This window comes from Empidonax traillii, unplaced genomic scaffold (assembly GCF_003031625.1).
Source record: "Empidonax traillii isolate 1590-97213 ecotype Southwest subspecies unplaced genomic scaffold, ASM303162v1 scaffold94:size1391941, whole genome shotgun sequence".
Classification (NCBI taxonomy): Eukaryota; Metazoa; Chordata; class Aves; order Passeriformes; family Tyrannidae; genus Empidonax; species Empidonax traillii.
The window spans coordinates 859,538-878,771 of NW_020955287.1; the positions used below are offsets into that span (position 1 = coordinate 859,538).

At 40.4% G+C, this 19,234-nt stretch overlaps 1 protein-coding gene across 10 annotated transcripts in view; it reads left to right on the forward strand.

Annotated features, from left to right (window-relative positions):
- Positions 1-19,234, forward strand: part of GREB1L (GREB1 like retinoic acid receptor coactivator) — a 139,438-nt gene that overhangs the window by 112,444 nt on the left and 7,760 nt on the right. For 6 of the 10 annotated variants that reach the window (XM_027881749.1, XM_027881752.1, XM_027881753.1 and 3 more), the window contains 13 exons: positions 80-272; positions 1,673-1,806; positions 3,903-4,242; positions 7,267-7,382; positions 7,750-7,994; positions 8,908-9,470; positions 9,936-10,038; positions 12,967-13,122; positions 13,329-13,468; positions 15,182-15,343; positions 15,648-15,855; positions 16,548-16,713; positions 17,649-17,876. In XM_027881749.1, coding sequence (XP_027737550.1) covers positions 80-272; positions 1,673-1,806; positions 3,903-4,242; positions 7,267-7,382; positions 7,750-7,994; positions 8,908-9,470; positions 9,936-10,038; positions 12,967-13,122; positions 13,329-13,468; positions 15,182-15,343; positions 15,648-15,855; positions 16,548-16,713; positions 17,649-17,876 — 2,754 coding nt within the window. The remainder of the gene's footprint in view (positions 1-79; positions 273-1,672; positions 1,807-3,902; positions 4,243-7,266; positions 7,383-7,749; positions 7,995-8,907; positions 9,471-9,935; positions 10,039-12,966; positions 13,123-13,328; positions 13,469-15,181; positions 15,344-15,647; positions 15,856-16,547; positions 16,714-17,648; positions 17,877-19,234) is intronic. The other 4 variants (XM_027881751.1, XM_027881755.1, XM_027881758.1 and 1 more) reach the window with 1 other exon arrangement.

Below are 19,234 nucleotides of genomic sequence, written 5' to 3' on the forward strand. Positions count from 1 at the left end.
GATTTTTCTGCAGGAAGAGAGTAATCCGTTGAATCTCAGGATGTCAGTAAGGCAATTCTCTGCATTCTTATTTCTGCAGTGCCATTTCAAGTTCCCTGTCACATGGTGAGCCTAATCATGGTCTGGCTGATAGAGTTATTAATTGCAGGGAGGTGCTTGAAGCATTCAACCTCCTTGTTCTTCAGGTCAGCTCTTTTCCTTATGCCTTGCAAACTCAGCAGTCCAGGATCAGTTCTAGCAATGAGGTACATTGGATACAGTCTGAGACTGTGGTAAGTGCATGTTAATTTTAACTGTGAATTTTAATGTGGATTTCACGCCTATCAGAAATTAGAATATGTGTGTATTAGGAGGGAGCTCCTTCTCTGCTGGAGTTTATTCTCTCAGGTTCCAGATGCACAGCCCTGGGACACTGATGGTAGAGACAGCATTGATGTGTAGGACCAGGAACTGCACATCTTTCTTTGTCCAGTCACATAAGATGACACACTACTTTCTGTGCTTTGGTCAGACAAAGCTATGTGGACTTGCCATAAGGCTCTGGAGCTGGCTTTCCCTTTTCAGGCAGTCTGACTCTTGACTGTAAGCTCTGTGTCACACAGCCTGTCAAGTCTGCTCATTGCCTTTCTGGTACTAATAAAAGTTGTGTGCTATGTTAATAAGTTTTGGTGTAGCGGGTGCTGTCATTATGCAGAGGAGAAAACGTGTTGAGTATTCTGCACCATTGGCTTCTTTTATAATTTCAGCTAGCTGATTTTGAGGATGATTTGGCTAAATCAGCTTAAAAAATAGCCTGTTTTCCTATTTCTTTTTTGGGATATTTATATCAAATTTGACTTTACTGTGTTGAGTGGACCATTGGTTTCCATGACATGTATTAAAGTGATAGCTGAAAAAAAAGTTAAAGTAAAATGAGGGAGTGAATGAATATTTTAAATTTGCTTTTTGGTTGATTGTGAATATAAGCCATGAGGTGACTTTCTGTAAAATGGTCTAGACGATTTTTTGTTTCCCAAAACTTAAAATCCAACAACTTTCAGTCTTCTGATTAAAAAAATAACCCACAATAAAAGGGGAGATTGTGTGTGATTTTTCATTCCTAGAAATTATTGCTGATGTAATTGCACCAGAGAACATGCTGTGCTTCCAACAAAGACTTTATGAAATTTGAGACACAAATATTCTGCCTTTCTGAGAGCTGTCTGCAGATTTACATTCCAGGAAAAAAAATTATTAGTTTCTGGTTGCCATTAGAGGTGTATGGAATCTGAAAATCAAGAACAACTTTGGAAATTAATAATCCTTCTCTTTTCAGATTCTACTTTAAATAGAAATGAGATGACAGTTGTTAGTAGATACAAAGCCTGAGATACGGAGTCAGAAAATAATTAGCAGGATTCTAGAAACCCCCTGCAGTCACAGATAGGAGATATGTTGAAAACTTTGCAAGGACCTACACCTGTCTTTGCTATTCATAGACAAATAATAAGCTCAGTAAAAAAAAAAAAAAAAATATTCTTTGAAACAAATAAACAGCATCACCAAGGCAGAATGGATAAAAGGAAAGGTTGCTTTGGTTTGGGTCTGCTTTCCACCTATTTTTTAAAATTACACAAGAAATTAGAATTTGTACCAATTTTCTTTATATTTTTCCTATTTGTTTATGGAACAGGATGACACATCAAGTGATGACAAGCTATACTTTGGTTTGAATGAATACAGCAAATCCCTCCAGTGGGGAGTCACAAGTCCCCTTTTGAGATGTGATGAAACCTTTGAAAAAATGGTCAACACACTTTTAGAAAGGTAAATAGTAACATGGGAACCTGGGATTCTGCTTATTTGGGATCTTAGATATCTTTATGAACCCCATTATGGGGGAGGAAGACATGATGACCTTTGATGCTGATCCTGGAATCCATGAATTATGTGCAGTTTTTATTTTTGTGACAAATTTAGTGCTGTTGAAGAAGGACAGGATATCCTTCGTTTGTTTAGAGAAGAGATTGGGCATGTTCAGCAGCGGTATGGGCTCAGCTGTGCTGCTCTCTTTTTTTGGCTAAGACCTCACTAAGTGGAGAAGGCACCAGAGGTTTCATAACTCACCATTTCTGGTGTCTCCCTGGTTGGGGCTGCCAAAACACTTGGCAGTGGTGACCCAGGTTAGGGACATACATAATTTCAAAAATGTCATTTTTGTTATTTTATTAGTTGGCTATGCTTTTGGTTCCTGCAGCTCAGAGCCCTTCAGTACCCTGCAAGTGCCTGAACAAGCTTCTTTCATGGCACATCTCCAAGATATAATTTCAGTGTGTACATTACAGGAATGAAGGAAACACTGTCATTTCCAGCAGTGTGGAGTTAATCAGCTCTATGTATCCGCAGGACAGATACCTTCAATCTACAGTTCTCATATCTTGATATTGTAACTGTAATGGGATTGTTCTGTCTACAATATCTACAATGCTATTTTTCCAAATTTTATTAGGTCAATATAATAATTATAAATATACCTGTATTTATTAAGTAAAATACAATATCAAAGGTGTTAAATTTGCAACATAAATGATTAAGCACACCATTAATATTTATTATTATCTACAAATATGGAAGTAATGAATGTGATAAGCAATAATAATATCAGTTCTTCAGGCTTCTAGTATTTCTGGTCAAATCCAACAGAAAAGATAGTGGTCACAAAGACTGTTTCTGTTCTTAAAATGTGGATAGGAGAAAGGATGCTGGAGAATTTGTGTTTGAACAAATAGCAGTATGAGATTAGGATGAGAGTTGAAATGGATGGCAGGATATTTTTTTGTGTCACAGTTTATCGATTTAGCCTCTGTTTTTAAGAAACTGGGCTATTCTGTCTGGGTGGGTGAGCCATTCAAGCTTACAAGCTGAAAACATTGCAGACATTTTTGTGTTATAAGAAAGGCTCCATTTGTTTAAGTTGCAGAAATGCAGTGGGTACTTTTATGGCAGGAAGAGTAAAAAGTGTTTTAAAAATGTATAGATTTAATGACTGGCTTACGGTAACCAAAGTGAATTACTGTACCTGCTGGTTAAACAACACAAAACTTTCTTCAAAGGGATACCATATTGGCTGTCAAGAAAGAGACCAGGGAAATCTGGAGCTTTTAGTTTAGTTATTTGGACTTATGTGGCACAAGACTAGCACTCAAGGCATAATAATGTAATCTTTTTCTGTATTATGCTGGTGAGTGAACTCATGGGGAATGTCTAGAAATTGAGTGTTTGTTTTTTTTTTTTTGCTTGAGTAGGTTTTAAATCTTTTTTCTTAATATTTTACTTCATGTATGTTGTCACTGCATATAGCTGCAATGAAAGAGAATAGCGTTGTCCATGTAAGTTAAAAGGCAAAATGGGAGTTCACATTTGGCTCAGAGCCAGCAGTTCTTATGAGTAAGTCTAACTTTCTGGTGAGAAGTCGAGATATGAAATTGTGAAGTACTTCTCCCACAAACCACCTGAAGCTGCATTAGGTCTCCAAGTTGTTAGAAGAAAAAGCTTGTGGAAAGCAGAGCAGTTATTACCCTGTGCTCTTGGAATAAATTGCATCTTAGGTGATCTTTATCTCCATCAATTCAAAGACCTTTAGCTGAAATTTTGGGCCACATGAGGGGAACAGGAGTTTATAACTCCTGTTACTTGAGCACGGGACTTGGGCCAAATGCAAAAGATGGAGAGCCATGTTATAGTCATGTACTTAAAACACAGATTTTTTGTGCAAAATTCTTGTCTACAGAAATGGAAGGCTTCATCTTTGAGCACTACTGAAAAAATAGGCTCTTCTTTACTACGCAGTCCTGGGTTTGGGCTGATTTTTGGACATTACTGTGATTTTGCCTGTGCTAATGCAGAGCTGTATCTCCTCAAAGGTACCCCCGGCTGCACAGCATGGTGGTTCGCTGCTACCTTCTCATTCAGCAGTATTCCCAAGCTCTGATGGCTCTCACCACCATGGCATCACTAAGAGATCACAGCACACCCGAAACGCTCAGCATAATGGATGACCTTATCACTTCTCCAGGAAAGGATAAGAATGGCTGTGGCCACATGCTTGTCATTAGGGTGCCATCGGTGCAGCTGGCCATGCTGGCCAAGGAGAGGCTACAAGAAGTAAGAGACAAGTTGGGACTGCAGTATCGTTTTGAGATCCTCCTTGGGAATCCTGCCTCAGAACTTACTGTTGCAAAACACTTTGTGACACGGCTGAAGGTAGGCAGAACCTAAATATTTGCCTGTATGCTCACTGTGGTCATCTGAGTGTTGTAATTGTTTTGTGTTTATTGCCACGTGTTCATGGGTTAATTATTCTATAGGAAAAGGGTGCATGTCCTGTATCTGTCTCTGTGAATGTATGTCTGTACTTTTGAGTATAAATGATACAGAAAATGGAACAAACCTGAATTGTTACTGGTCCACGGAGTCGAACATCAGATGTTATCTCACTTCTTAAAGTTGAGTAACAGCATGCATCAGATAGGGTTCATCTCTGAAAGCAGAGCTCAGATCTCTGTAGGCAAACTAACTATTTCCACCAACTTATGTCTGCCTAGTGTATCTATTGTCTGCTCTGTCCACCCATCTTCTGCCCTTCTGATAACTGGTAAAGTATGCTGTTTTGTCACAGACTTCCTTTCTCAAACTCCTGCATGCTGAAAGCCTCTTCTGCCCAGGCTAAACTTTTGCATGGATTTGCAAGAGCATGGTTCAACTAGCCAAACCCACTTCCTGAATTAACCTCACTACATTAAACAAAGTAGGAATTGTTATATATTAATATTAATATACATTAAACGTAATAATAATATTAGCATACATTAGACAAAGAAATGGGTTGCCTGCCTTAAGTATCAGGCTGAACGTAGTACTGGTTATCTGTCCTGATCCTTGCTCTGTCACAGAAAGATTCTGTTTCTACTTTGAATACAAGTGTATTCAAAACCACACAGAAGAGGAATGAATTTTGTGAGCCTTTCTTAAAGAGCTTGACTACAGCCAAAGGCAGATGAAATGTCCCTTAAGAAGTTACAAACACTGCTTATCCAACCTTATCTGCAGTGGGAGAGGGAAAAGAGGAAAGTAGTCACAGATGAGGAAATTACATGTGAGATAGCAGCTCTGTGCTGATGGATTTTTTTGGACAGGCATTAATTCCAAGCTTTAATCATTCTGGATTGAGTTCTGTGAGCGCTTCTTTAAAATCCTTTGCCATGATGGGTTTGCAGCCCTTACACAATGCTGGAACAGCCTGTGAGGCCTTTAGAGCACATCAGGATTGACTGTGGAGCTGTTGCAGATGAATGTTCATGTATATATTGGTCTGGAATAGAGGAATTTTATCAGGAAGGAAATGAAAAACCTTCTAAATAATTCTTCTTATTCCTCTCTCCAAAACACAAGATGCATTTTTGGACTAAACAAAGCTGTAGCATTCTGGACTTTCTTTCTTTCCTTGCAGGTTTCTAGAAAAAAATTCCTGAAATCTGAACCATGCATATGAAAGGAGTGAGGAAAGGAATTTGGTTGCCCAAATATAAGCCTTTTTTTAGGTGGGGTGTCCCAGTAGCACTTCAAAATGATAAAGGTTACCTCTGAGTCCTGTGCTGTGCTACCACACCTGCTAGTCAGGTGCCTGGGATAACACAGGATATCTGAAATGATGTGAGCGTGTGTTTGGGAAGCTGATTCCCACTATAAAATTCATCAGCCATGCCACTATTGAGTCTAGTTTATTGCAGGCAATTTTGGTTTAGTCTCCGTGCTGCTTGGCATTTGTTCTGATGTTAGGTGGAGTACTGAAGCTGGAGGAGTAGAGCAGGTGGGGAGCTGATTGGTGCCTGCTTTCACTACGAGCACCCAGGCCCTTTTTTTGCTGTGTGTGCGAAGAGAGCAATATGAGGCTACTGAGTGCTTTCTGGTGGGGCTGAGGCTCAAAATGCTGGTCCCACCAATAAATGCTCTTGGCTTCAGGGAGGATGAGACTTCACCATAACCTTTTCCAGCAGCAGGGAGGGAAACCTTATAGCTCTTAGTGACCCCAGTTGAAAAGTTTGACTTAACTTAGCCTCTTTCTAAGAGGGCATTAGCAGGATATGTGGTGCCACAGCAGGGCAGGGAGCATGGGCAGCTGTCTCTGCAGTGCTGGTGACTGGACTGTTGCCCTCTCAGTCCGATGAGCCTGCTGGCCAGCCAGTCATTCCTCTCCATCAGGGAGCCAGAGGTACAGAATGAAAGAAGAGATGGAAAACAATTTAAATAACTATTTTTCTGACTAGGGATGCTGTCATGGCATATTCTTTAATTTTAACAAGAATCAAACTGTTTGGGAGGCATTCAGAAGTGAGGAGCCCTGAGGGCTGTACCTCTCTGCCCTTCCTGAGTAAAATGGTCAAGAAATACATCTTCTGGATGCAAGTTTACAGCTCAAAGCTCTAGGCACTCAGGCTTCTTTTTAGGTCCTTATGCCAGCAAAAAGAAAATCAGGTTTGTATCCTCCGGTATTTCAATTTCTAATCACAGAATTTCCCATCATTGGAGAGGCAGGGTGACACACAGCCAAACTAACCTCACTGAGCCAGAAATTATCTCTCTGCTGCCAAGGCTGCTTTACTGAGTCAGAAGTCACTGGAGAAATAAATTTTTTCAGTAATCTCTGCTGAACCAAGGGGACTAAAGGGTATAATGACATAGGACCAATGCTGCCAACCTTTCTAGTGCTAAGGGAAAATACTGCAGTTTTGTGGTCTCGGGCCTTGGTAGACTATAGGTGAGGAATCCTTTCTGGTGGGATTAACCCCACTGAAAGTTAAAATGTTTTCCTTTCATGCAATCTTTCATTATATAGAATAATTAGGCAAGGTTCACTGAATCATTTTCACACTCCACTTGAAAGTCCTACTTTACTTTTACATTAATTCAAAGATCTTTTATCTGTGCCAGCTTGAAATTGAGGACATCAACTGCATTTTTCTCTGACAGATCACACTAATACACCAGATGTGTGTTTCCAGCACTGAACAACATATGCTATACATCCTTTTGCTTTGTATTTAACGCTTGGCTAACAGTTGGCTGCCATAAAACAAATGCATGCCTGTACCCAAGGTCTCCTTCAGTTGGCTGTTGAGTAAGCAAACCCCGTATACAAAGAAAAAGCTGGAACTGATGAAGAAAAAACCCCAGGTGAATACTTAGAAGAAGTAATTTAGATGTGACTGGAATTTTCTCTGTTCACAGGCTTGGAGGGGCAACGAGCAGGATGACTGGATTCCTCGTACCTATCAGGATCTGGAAGGTCTACCTTGTATTGTTATTCTAACTGGCAAAGACCCGCTGGGAGAAACTTTCCCCAGGTGCTCTTATTACTCTTTCAATATGATTGTTTTCTAGCATGTTTAGATGAGTTGGGGGTGGATAAGTGGTTTGATACCGTCTGACTATTTTTCCACAAAAGTATTTTTGAATACTTTTTTGGTAACTGTTTAAAGTTTTGGAAAGTGTAATTTGTGAAAACTAACGTTACTATACTGTGTGGGTCAGCAAGTGTCTCTGCAAAGTACAAAGGACAATAACTTACGTGATGAATATTTTAAAATATTTTTATATTTATGGGCTAATAAAATAATTCCTGAATATTTAGTAAGCAACTGCAAATATAGGGAGTATTCTTCAAAGTCAGAGAAAACAAAACTTCATTTTTTCTTGTGTTGGGTTTTCTAGGTCGTTGAAGTACTGTGACCTTCGGCTAATTGACTCAAGCTACTTAACTCGTACTGCCTTGGAGCAGGAAGTAGGTTTGGCATGCTGCTACGTCTCAAAAGAGGCAATTCGAGGGCCTATTGTTGCCCTTGACCTTAGTGAGAAGGAGCAGGAGAAGGCTAATGGTAGCGAGAATGACTCTGATGAGCTGCTGATAGACTTGGACCGGCCCCAGAGTAATAGCAGTGCTGTCACTGGAACCTCAGGTCAGTTATTCTGCTGTTGGTCTGAAAAACATGTCTTTATTCCTACATCATTGGAAGCTGAACGCAGACATTAAGATGTTTTCTCTAATGTGGATTGCTTAGCTGTATCCTACTGCAGGCTAGACAATGAAATGTTAGTTACAGATTTTCCCCAGTAGGAGGGATGGTATGCCATAGCTAAAGATGCCTTGTGATTTTTATTTTTAAACTTACATTTCACATTTGTTCCTAGCTTTGTCCAGTGGATCCTGAAAAAAATCTTAAAAATCAGAGTAAAAAAGGCTAGTATAAAATTCTAGCAATAGAAAAATGGTCTGTAACTGTGGAAGTAGCTATGGGTGAGGGTGGATATTTGCCTCCTTGCCAAGACCAACAGAACAGCTGGGTCTTGCCTTGCCTCTTCAGGCATCAGTGAAGCCTCACCTCCCATCAGACCTTCTCTTCTTTGCATTCCACAAACACTTCTGGGTCCTTCCCTTTGTTTCCCTGCAAGTTTGAGGTATTAAGATAGCTAACCTGGATCTTTGCCATGCAACAGATCTTCACATACACTAACTAAACCTAATTGGTATGGAGGAGGGAGCAGAGCCCAGTTCACGTGAAATAAATGCTCTGTTCTTCATAAAAAAAAGGTGAAATGGGTCTGTGTACACAATGGTTTGTTAAACTTGACTTTCAGAAGGTCGTGCGGTGAAATTCCAAATCCTAGATGGGAAATGATAGCTAGCACAGAGAGTTTAGGATTGAAGCCTTGGACTCTGAACCCTGGATGTAAATGGTTTCTTTTACCTAAGCTCAGCAGCACTCATTGAACAGAAGTACTTGTGGGTTAGCATTGTCTCATAGATCAAATGACTTTATAGTTTTCTTATGTCAGTCAGTATCTGTTCGTTGTGTGCTCTTTGTTTCCCAGGTTCCCTGGCTGACAACGGCGTGAGCTCCTCAAGCGCGGCAGACAAGTCTCAGAAGCAGGCACCATCACTTAACTTTCAGGCTGTGGCGCACAGCTCAGTAGATGAGGGAACTTACTCCAGTTTTACAGCTGGAGAGACCCTGAAACAGGAATGTGACTCCCTGGGTAATCAGATGGCGAGCAGCACCACTTCAAAACTGTCATCACTGTCTTCAGTCTCCCAAACGTTTCAGTGGCCTGCCCATTCTGCCAAAGACAGCAAGGCCCTCCGTGTTGCCCTGCCACGCATTGTCATCCTCTCCAAAGCTGCCTACTGTCTCCTGAGCTCGCAGAAAAGTGGGAATTTGCCTTCCTCCTCTTCCCTCCTGCCTCACGCCGATGTGTCTTGGCTGAGCTCTCTAAGGCCTCTGCTTCACAAGGACATGAACAGTGAAGAGCAGTCTCTGTACTACAGGCAGTGGACGACAGCCCGGCAGCACCACGCGGACTTCAGCAATCAGGGTGAGGCGTCTGGTGCCAGGAGCTTTCACCCCAGGCGACTGCTTTTGACAGGACCACCACAAGTAAGAGCACATTTCCTTCCTCTTGCCTTTTTAGCAGTCTGAGAGGACCAGTGATGAGGACTGTAGGTCGTCATGTAAAGTTGCCCGCAGTAACGCGTTTCAAGGTCAAAAACCATTTAAAACATTTAAAACACCTTAAAACAAAGTTTAAGGCTAAGTCCATGCTGAAAGTGGTAAGGAGAGGAAGGGTGATGCTGTATGTCATGTTTTAGCCTAAATGAAATACACGTGGATGGCACCTGGCATAACATTTCCGTGAGCGTGTCAGGAGAATACAGAAGTAACACAGGCTGTGGGCCTGTTTGTGCTCAGAGGGGAATTTAGTAAAACTGTTCAGCATAATGAGGAACATTATGTCTTGCAGAGCTGAAAACAGAGCTTTGGGGGAAGCTCAAAGGCATTTATCCTGAAATTTACCCTTCCATCATAGTAGTTTGAGTTGGCTTTTTTCCATCTCTGGCCCAGGTAGGAAAGACTGGTTCATACTTGCAGTTCCTAAGGATTCTCTTCCGCATGCTGATCCGGTTGCTGGAAGTGGATGTGTATGATGAAGAAGAGATTAATGCCAGTAAGTATTTAGTAGGCATTTTTAATATGCATCATAAAGAGCCTATGTTATGCATTATTTAGCAGTGAAATTTTTAGGCTTACTGAAAGAGTATAAATTTCACCTACTACATGTCTTGTCCATTGGTGTGTAGCTAGACTTGCTCTAGGTGTCTGCATATATTTCAATATAGATTAATAAAAAAGTAAATTTTATATTGGGCTTAGCTGAGAACTATTAAATGTGTTGTGGATTGATATATATATTTATTTGGATTGATATATTTAGCAAATAGTGAGCACAAAACTGTGAATGGAAATGTCCATGCTACCTCTTCTTGCAAGTTTTTAAGCATTAACTGCTTTTAACTATACAGGACATTTAACACTTATGTTTATTCATAAGTTATATACCAATTTTCAGGTAGACTGTCTCCTGTCTGCAATTTGCAGATCTTATGCTGAGGATAAAAGGGAGGGGGAGTCTCTTTGGATTTGTGCTCATTTGACAGATCTCACAGATCAATTAACTGCTGTGGCAGGACTTTCCTTGAGAAGAACAAAACCTTTCAAAAATTATTCCTCTTCATGGTGTTCTTTACCGAACTCTGTGGTTTTGTAGTGAAGTCTCTCTGGTGCATAACTCTCATGACCTTAGACTGGCATCCTGAAAATGTATTGTTGTCGACTGGCATCTTGAAAATGTAGTTGTTGTCAAACCCTTGAAAAGGCTAATTTGTATTTCTGTTCATACAATGCTATTAAATGGGGGGGAAGGGGAAGGAGGGGAGGAAAAAAAAAGTATTTTCCTTTGGTTTGCAGCTTTGGGGGTGGTTATTCTCTCATTATTTGAACTAAAGTACCCCAGAAACTTAAGACAAAATATCAACATCTAAGAGACGTTCTGCATCATGCCATCTGGTCTGTTATGATCAGAGCAGTATGTCACACCCTTGCCAGGAATGCATGGAACTCCATCATGAGAGCAATTTGGGTTTGGTTGGGGTTTTTGGTGGAGGCTTTTTTGCTCCCACTGCTCCTGTTGGTATGCTTCTCCAGAGCATTAGTGTTCTCATCACTGAAAATATTATTTTATTCTCCAACCCAAAGATGTTTCTCTCCCAGTTATAAACATTCTCCTTGGGACTAAAGAAAATAATAATTTAAATTAAAATGCTTTTTCTCTTCTTTGAGGTTTACTTCTTCAGTGTAGTCAGGCAGCTATCTTACCCTCTCTCAGCATTCATCTAGGTAGCCTGGATCTTCTTACAGGATCCTCACAAATGACAGGCCCTTTATTCTCCTTATCAATTTGGTATTCTTGCCTGCATATCTATTTTCAATTTATCCTTCTGGTACATGGGTGAGCAGAACTGAATGAGGTATTCTGAGGGATATTTAACCAACGCAGCTTACAACAGCTCATGTATTCCTCTGCCCCCACTGAAAGCCCCATGATTGATGAAACCTATGATTGCACAGTCTTTTCCATTCTCCCATTTCACTGGCATTGATATATAGCTTGTACTACTAGGTTCCCCAGCAACTCGGTCATTTCCAGTTGAGGTGCTCCAAACCTGCTGCAGAAGTGCTTGCTATTAGTCCTTGATTGTACATAGGACTCACATTTTTCCTGCTAAATATCACCAAGGTTTTGTTACAGTTTTTAAGGGCATTGAATTATTTCTGGCTGATCTTTGATTCCTTCTCCATGTTGACAATGACCCTTAAGAATGCGCCACCAGGAAACTTAAGCAAATTTTTTGTTTAAGTTGGTGACATTAGTGGCAATATTAAACAGCATGCCCCTCTACTGATCTTTTAACTTTGGTAATCTCCATCTGCCTTAATGTTTATGATGTTACATGCTGCCATCTTCTGTTTAATCAACTCTTTCAATTCACTGTCTTTATTTCCTTCAGTTGTATTAATAATTTGTCTTGTAGTATCATACCAAATACGGAAAAGATGCATTGCATTTCCTTTGTTCAGAGAAATAGGTATCTCATAGCCATATAATGAAAGTAACACAGGACTTCTTTAGTCAACCTGTGTTGCATTTTATCACATTTATCATTTACTGCAACATCTTCAATTATTTCATTCACCCTCTCTGATTTTGAATATTGTCAAGGTCAAAATAATGGACTCAGAGCTCTGTAGATTACTGTGACTTCTCTTGCATCACACAGGGTAACGTGAGCATGTGCTCATCTGTAGACCCAACCTTCATTTCACCTGAATTCACTTTTCTAAAATCACTAACTTCAGTTACACACCTACTTTTGTGTTCTTCCATCTCATTTTAAGCTGAATTGGCTGATGTTCAGGCTGCATTCTGAACTTGTTTTCTTTGACCAGTGCTTTCTACTGTTCCCATTGCTTAAACTTGGTTTTCTACTTTGGACTTATCTCTGTTCGATCAAAACAAAAAAGTTTCAGCTGATCTTTGGTGGCCACACCCCATTCTGTAATAGGAGCATATCTTTTACTGCCTTTGTCACGTACCACCAGCTTCTAGTTCGTACATTTATGCTGCCTCTTTCCTTGCTTTCATCCTTCTGCCTTTGGGTATTTTGCTTCTCATTTACCCAGTGCTCTTCATTCCATCACAAAGAGGCTCAAAACTACACCTGTACCTTCTGCACAAATAAGACCATTCATTTGAGCATGTTATGCTTAAACCAGAGTGAATAACACCTCAGCAGCTTGATGAGGAACAGAGCTGAAAAATACCTAGAAGTTTCCTTCACCTGCACACAGTTTCTAAGAAATTGCCATTTCTTTGAAGTGGCTTTGTATGGATTGTAATTTCAATGGTAAAATGTTCAAAGATGTTGCTGCGTGTGTGTGTGTGGTAAGTTCCTGTGCTACTGAAAAGCAGCAAACATCACATAAATATCATTTGGTGGGTATCTGATAACTGCTTACCTGAAGTGTGTTGTTGCAGATCATACAGAAAACAGTGAGATTACTCAGTCTAGCAACGACCACTGGCCAGACATTGAGATCTTCAGCAAAATATCTTTTGACCTGAGTGTACATGACCCCAAATACAGAAATATAAGTCCTGTATACACAGAACAACTCTCAAGAGTGAAACAAGGTAAGTAAAATGCAAACTTTTTGAGGAATACGTTCCTACAAAGAATCAGTTTTTATTGGTTCTTTTGAACACGAGTCCTCAGGAACCTTTAATATCCAAAATTATATGCAACAAACCTATTTGTGTGTTCTTTACAGTTGCTCCTGGGATCACAATCTCTGTTTTTTTACCACTCCTAAATTTCTGTTTCTTTTCTTTGTGCACAGAAACAAGCAAAGAAGCAAAATCAGAGGAACCAAAGAAAAGGGAGACTGTGTCCATGATGCTGACCAAATATGCAGCTTACAATACGTTCCATCACTGTGAGCAGTGCCATCAGTACATGGACATTAACCCCGCTGCACAGGTGGGTGTCGAGGCCTAAAGGTAAACTGCATCCTTGTTTTTTTCTGTGGTCTTTCCAGGCATACTGTTCTTGTCTCAACATTCATGCTTCCACCTTCCCTGTGATGGAATTGTTTAATTCTTCTATTCTCAGGGGAGATATTGAGCTATGGACCCAGGAGCATTAACTGTGTCTGATATGTTCTGAATGAGCAGTTTTCTCCAGCTGCCTCTGGCAAAGGGTGAATGTTGTGACTAGTTGTCTCTAGCCAAAGCATTATTCAGCCTGCCCAGAGACTTTGCAGTATCTCGGGGGAGAAGACTATAAAATCAAGAGAGATGCTTGTCTTACCTAAAAGCCAGCCATCCACATGTGTGATAGGAGATGGGAAGGCCTTTCTTCCTCCTTTTGTAATTAACTGTGCAAACTTCTCAGCAATAGCTTATGAGTCACTGCACGTAAATTAACATTTTTAACTGTCCTTTTAAAAACCTTCTGGTTTCTAAAACAGTTACGCTCGCAGGAGACTGGCAAATAAGACTATTCCTGGTTAATAGCTCACACATTATTCCTTCACCACCAACAACAGTTTACTTGGAAGTTTCTTATCTCGAATCATTCTTTCCTTGCTTGCTAATCTTTTCCGACAGCTTGCTCTTTAGCTATCACAGTGTGGACACACCGACATGGCAGTGTACAATGTCAGTCACCTCGGAGCAGCACCAGCAGGTCTGGCTTAAACCTCATGCTTCATTTAGCATGTCGACAGAAGCAAATCCTCCCCAAGGACATCTGTTGTTCCCTCCACTGATCTTTGTGCACGTGGTCAAACATAACTAGTAGCAATAAATATAAACGTCTGCTTTATGTGCAAGTGTGAGCTGTGTATATAGAATTATGATAATTGAGCTCAGGGAAACTACACATTCAAAGGGAAGATGCTGGATAGCAAGCATTATGAAGGGAGAGAGATTCTTAAATGCTTTAACAGAACCTAAACGAAGTCCCTTGGTTTTTCCACCTTTATTTAGGCTAATTTCAGGTTTTTAGTAAAGATTATAGAAAACTCATTGCTAAGAGTAAATGGTTCAACTTTGTAGTAAGACAGATGTTTCTGAAGGATGAAGTCTTATCAGATATTTAGGCACTTTGTGTACACTTACACGGTTCAGTGAAGTGCTGTGTAAACTGAAGCTCACCCAAATTCTTCCTAGCCTTGTTAATGGCATGGTCTGCTTTGGTCACTCAAAGGAGAGTATTGCCATAGGAAAAATACCATACTAATCCAGCTGTGCTGCTGCTGATCTGTCTGTATGGCAGTGCATGCTGCTGTGGAGCACACCCCCATGCTACACTGCTATTTGAATCTTTTGGGGAAATCAATTTGGACAGTTTGTTTCCTAGTATGTGTATGTATATATATATACACATATATATATTTGACTTTATATATATTGACTTTATATATATTTGACTATATATATATTTGCCCAGTTTGCCAAAGATCATTACTAGTACAGAAAACTGATTATTTTACTAGCAAGGCTGGTTCCATGCTTAAATAAAGTGCCTTATGGTGAGGAAAATAAGAATATTGTAGAGTTAACTTCAGTTACTGAAGGAGAATGTTTTGGATGTTCTTCTCTGATGGCTTTCAGCACTGTGGCTGTAAGAACAGGTTGCCATATGCTCCTTGTCCCTGCTTGCAAATCTTTTTTGTTTGTTTGTACACAGGTATCTGATTCCACTCTGCACGCATTCACGTTTTCATCCTCGATGCTAGGAGAAGAGGTTCAACTGCATTTTATAATCCCAAAGTCCAAAGAGAACCACTTTGTCTTCAGCAAGCAGGGAAAACATCTAGAAAGCATGCGACTCCCACTCGTTTCTGACAAGGTGCGTGTGCTGCTCTTATCCATCTGCTGAATGCAGTCAACTCGAGATATATTTGCAAATCAGTGGGGGGAGATTTTTTCTGTTTTCTTTTTGGTTTAAAGTTCTTTATGTAATTCTTGCCTGACTGTCCTTAGAACTGGAGTTTTGGAGGACAATCATCCCTTTTTCCATTCCTAGTGTCCAGTTCATATGTGTTGCAATGATCAGTAATCCTAAAATCTGGTATAAACAATAAGCAAATAAAAACCTGTAGCAGGAATAACCTGACGTTTACCTCATGTTGCCAAAATATGTCCTGTTCCAGCAGAATTTGAATGCAGTCAAGAGTCCTATCTTCACTCCATCGAGTGGACGTCATGAACATGGCCTCTTGAACCTCTACCATGCCATGGAAGGCATCAGCCACCTGCACCTTCTTGTAGTCAAGGAGTATGAAATGCCTCTCTACCGTAAATACTGGCCCAACCACATCATGCTTGTTCTGCCAGGCATGTTCAACAATGCTGGAGTTGGTAAGAAACACTATCTGTGCATTGCTGTGAAGGTATCAAAATCCATGTCAGACAATGTGGATCATATTCTTGAAGGAAACATTGCAGCAGCTCTTCACATTCATGCTGTAATAATAGCAGGAGTATGTGTACAAAACACAGTGATGAGGAAGAACTGCTGTCAGGGACATGGAATATGTGTTTGTGCTGATCACTGCTTTCTCAGTTTAAAATCTGATGTTTTATGGGCCATATTCACTCATTTTACTCAACCCTGCTGTGTGAATGTTCATTTTATATGCTTTACATAGGATTTTTCAAATTGCAGCTTTTTAGTTAGCTGAAGGTAAATATTAACTGCAGCTGAACACTGGGGCTTGAACTTTGGAATTTGTTTTCATGGATGCTGAGATTTTCCCGCAAAAAGTTCTAAGTAGCTTCAGTTTTAGAATCTCAGTGCCTTCTTGGTTCAAGTTACTTTATTAATGCCCACAAAACTGCGTTCTGCAGAGTGTCTTAAAGCATCCAGTCTTCCTGGCATCTGTCTTTTAGATTTACTTACACTGCAAAGGGGACATACTGATTTTTTCTTAAACTAAGATGTTAAGAGCACTAAGTTCACAAAGGGTAATGACTGCGGATATTCATGTAACCTTTCTCTGGGAAGAGTGATAAAGTCTAATAAAGACATCTTCTTTATGGTATTTTGTCAGGTGCTGCCAGATTTCTTATTAAGGAACTTTCCTACCACAATCTAGAACTGGAACGAAACCGCTTGGAGGAACTGGGAGTCAAGCGCCAATGTGTGTGGCCATTCATTGTGGTCATGGATGACTCCTGTGTCCTGTGGAACATGCACAGTGTCCATGAGCAGTCCAGGTAAGTAACCACCACGCGGGGTTCCTTGCACTGATCCAGCACAGGCGGCAGCACATCTGTGATTTAGGCTCATTCTCTGGCATCTGACAAGGTGTGAAAGAACAGACAACTGGAAGAGCTGGGGAGCTGGAGCTGCTGGTAATGTACGTGAGATTTTGCCAAGCAAAAGCAGTTTTTGGCAGTGGCTTTGATGTAGTAACACCAGGCTGCCTGTCCAAAGGACCTCTCAAAGGTCATTATTCACTCAATCATTATTACTCAAGTAGCACAGGAACTGTACACTTCGACTTTAGATGTATTTTCTAAAATGCGAAACTTCAGCTGTTTCACTCAGAGCAGTAGGAAGGCTGTACCTTTGTCTTGCTGACCACCAACATTCAACCTCCTACTGTTGAACACTTCCACCTGATTGTGCCCTGACATCTGTGTCAGTACCATCAACAAACCTCTGCTTGTGTTTGTTCTTCACCTAAAACCACTCTTGCTTTTAGTGACCGAGTGATTTCTCAATATGTTACTTCCCTGATTTGTTTTGAATCAATTTATGGTTCTCCGTGAAAACAGTTATTTTGGAACTTCAGCTTTTTAGAATGCATTAAGCTCTTGCCCTTCTCAGCACTTGCACTGTCTTTTAAAGAGAAAATAGCCTTCCAGAAATGATGTGCAAGGTGATTCCTTTTCCCTTCCTAAACTGCTGTGTAAGACCTTATTCTGCTGAAAGGCTGATTTTCTTAATGGCTACATTGATGGGATAAGATTAGTTGTCTGTTGTTTAAAAAATCTGCATGTATTTTTACAACATTTGGAGTAAACATTCTCAGCTGTTACTGGAATTTCCTGCTCCTTTTTATACACATATATGTATATATATGCAGTATATGTTATATAAAAATAATAAGGTATCTTTGCATGTTGTGTTTGATCATGTTTTGCAGCCAGTCCCTGGAGCCTGGGAGTTTCAGCAAGAATGTGTCTCTGAAAAGCGTCCTCCAACACATTGAAGCCACCCCCAAAATTGTTCATTATGCAATACTGGGTGTTCAGAAATGGAACAGCAAGCTGAATACCAGGAAAGCAAAGGCTCCATTCTCTAGGTGCCACGTGCATGATTTTATACTGCTCAACATAGACCTGACCCAGAATGTGCAATATGATCTAAACAGGTAGATAATACATATATATCTTGGGACAAATGTATGCTGACATGATAAAAGTCTTGTCACAATATTTCTGAATGCTGTTGAGATAAACAGAAAGATCCTGTCTAGGTAAAGAGTGCACAATCACAAAAATATAGCACAGAGTGATATACATTGCATCTGAATGAATAAGGCGTCAATATAAACTTACCATAAGCCAAAAAAACCCTTGGAGAGACAGACCATGAGGCAAGGGCAGGGAAGGGTTTCAGAGAACTGAAAAAATGGGGGAAAGAACAAACTTCAGAAGAAAAAAGTAACTGGGAGACCAAAAGTAGAAGGAAGGAGCCAAAATTACATCAGTTAGAGAAGAGTGTGGAGCTTCCAGTGTGCCTCTCTACCAGGCGAGAGCCTGTTGTGTCACTAAGAACAAGAGTATAGGGAATATTTGAGCCATTCCTTTTGTCGAGTGCTGTGAGGAAGGATTCCTTGTGTTTCTTGCAGAGTCAGCTATCCTCCCTGTTGCCACTTGGGTTTGCAAGAAAAGCAGATTAAAAAGTAATTTTCCACTATTTCCTCCCTTCTTCTTCCCGATCCTCACCTAACTTCATCCTAAAATATTTGCAATAAAGCACTGACATAATGTGCCTTTACTGCTAGTTCTCATTACAGACTGAAGCAATATCCAATTCTCCCACTCCCCAGACCAGTGAGTTCGAAATAAACTCTGTCTCTGCCAGCCACAGATGGCCCTGGGGCTTCTTACCTGGGGCTCCTGTTGCTGTTTTCAAGGATCCTGTATATTTGAGCAAGGAATTGTAGCCTGTCCATGCAAGCTGGTGTGGCTTCCAGAGCTCTTGATTTCACATTCTTTATCAGGTTGAATCATGAGGTGGGAATCAGCCCACAGAAGTGAGCAATTACATTGTAAATAACACAGACAAATGTTACTTCTCAGCTGCTTTGTCTCCCATAGCCAAATATTTTTCAAAGCCACATATATCCCCCAATTCCAGTTTATGAAGAAACACATCAAATAGAACTGGCTTGTTCAGAAATGGAGGTTGGTCACTGCAGAGCTTCTCTCAGTTCCAAAATATATATTAAAAAAATCCAACAACTAAAAAGAAATGAAAAAAGGAAAGGGTGAGCAGGAAATGGTTGATGTCAGTACATGCTGAGGAGGAGAGAACGAGCTAGATTTGGTATGGGGAGGAACAATACAGGCACACTGCAAAGTGAAGACTAGTATGATTTTAAGATGACCAGCAGTTGTTTTCCTACACCATGAGCACACCGAAGGAATGAGTCTTCAGAGGTCTGTAGAGAATTTGTACTGGCACCACACCAGATGGTCTCCAAAAATCTCCTCTTGAGCCCAT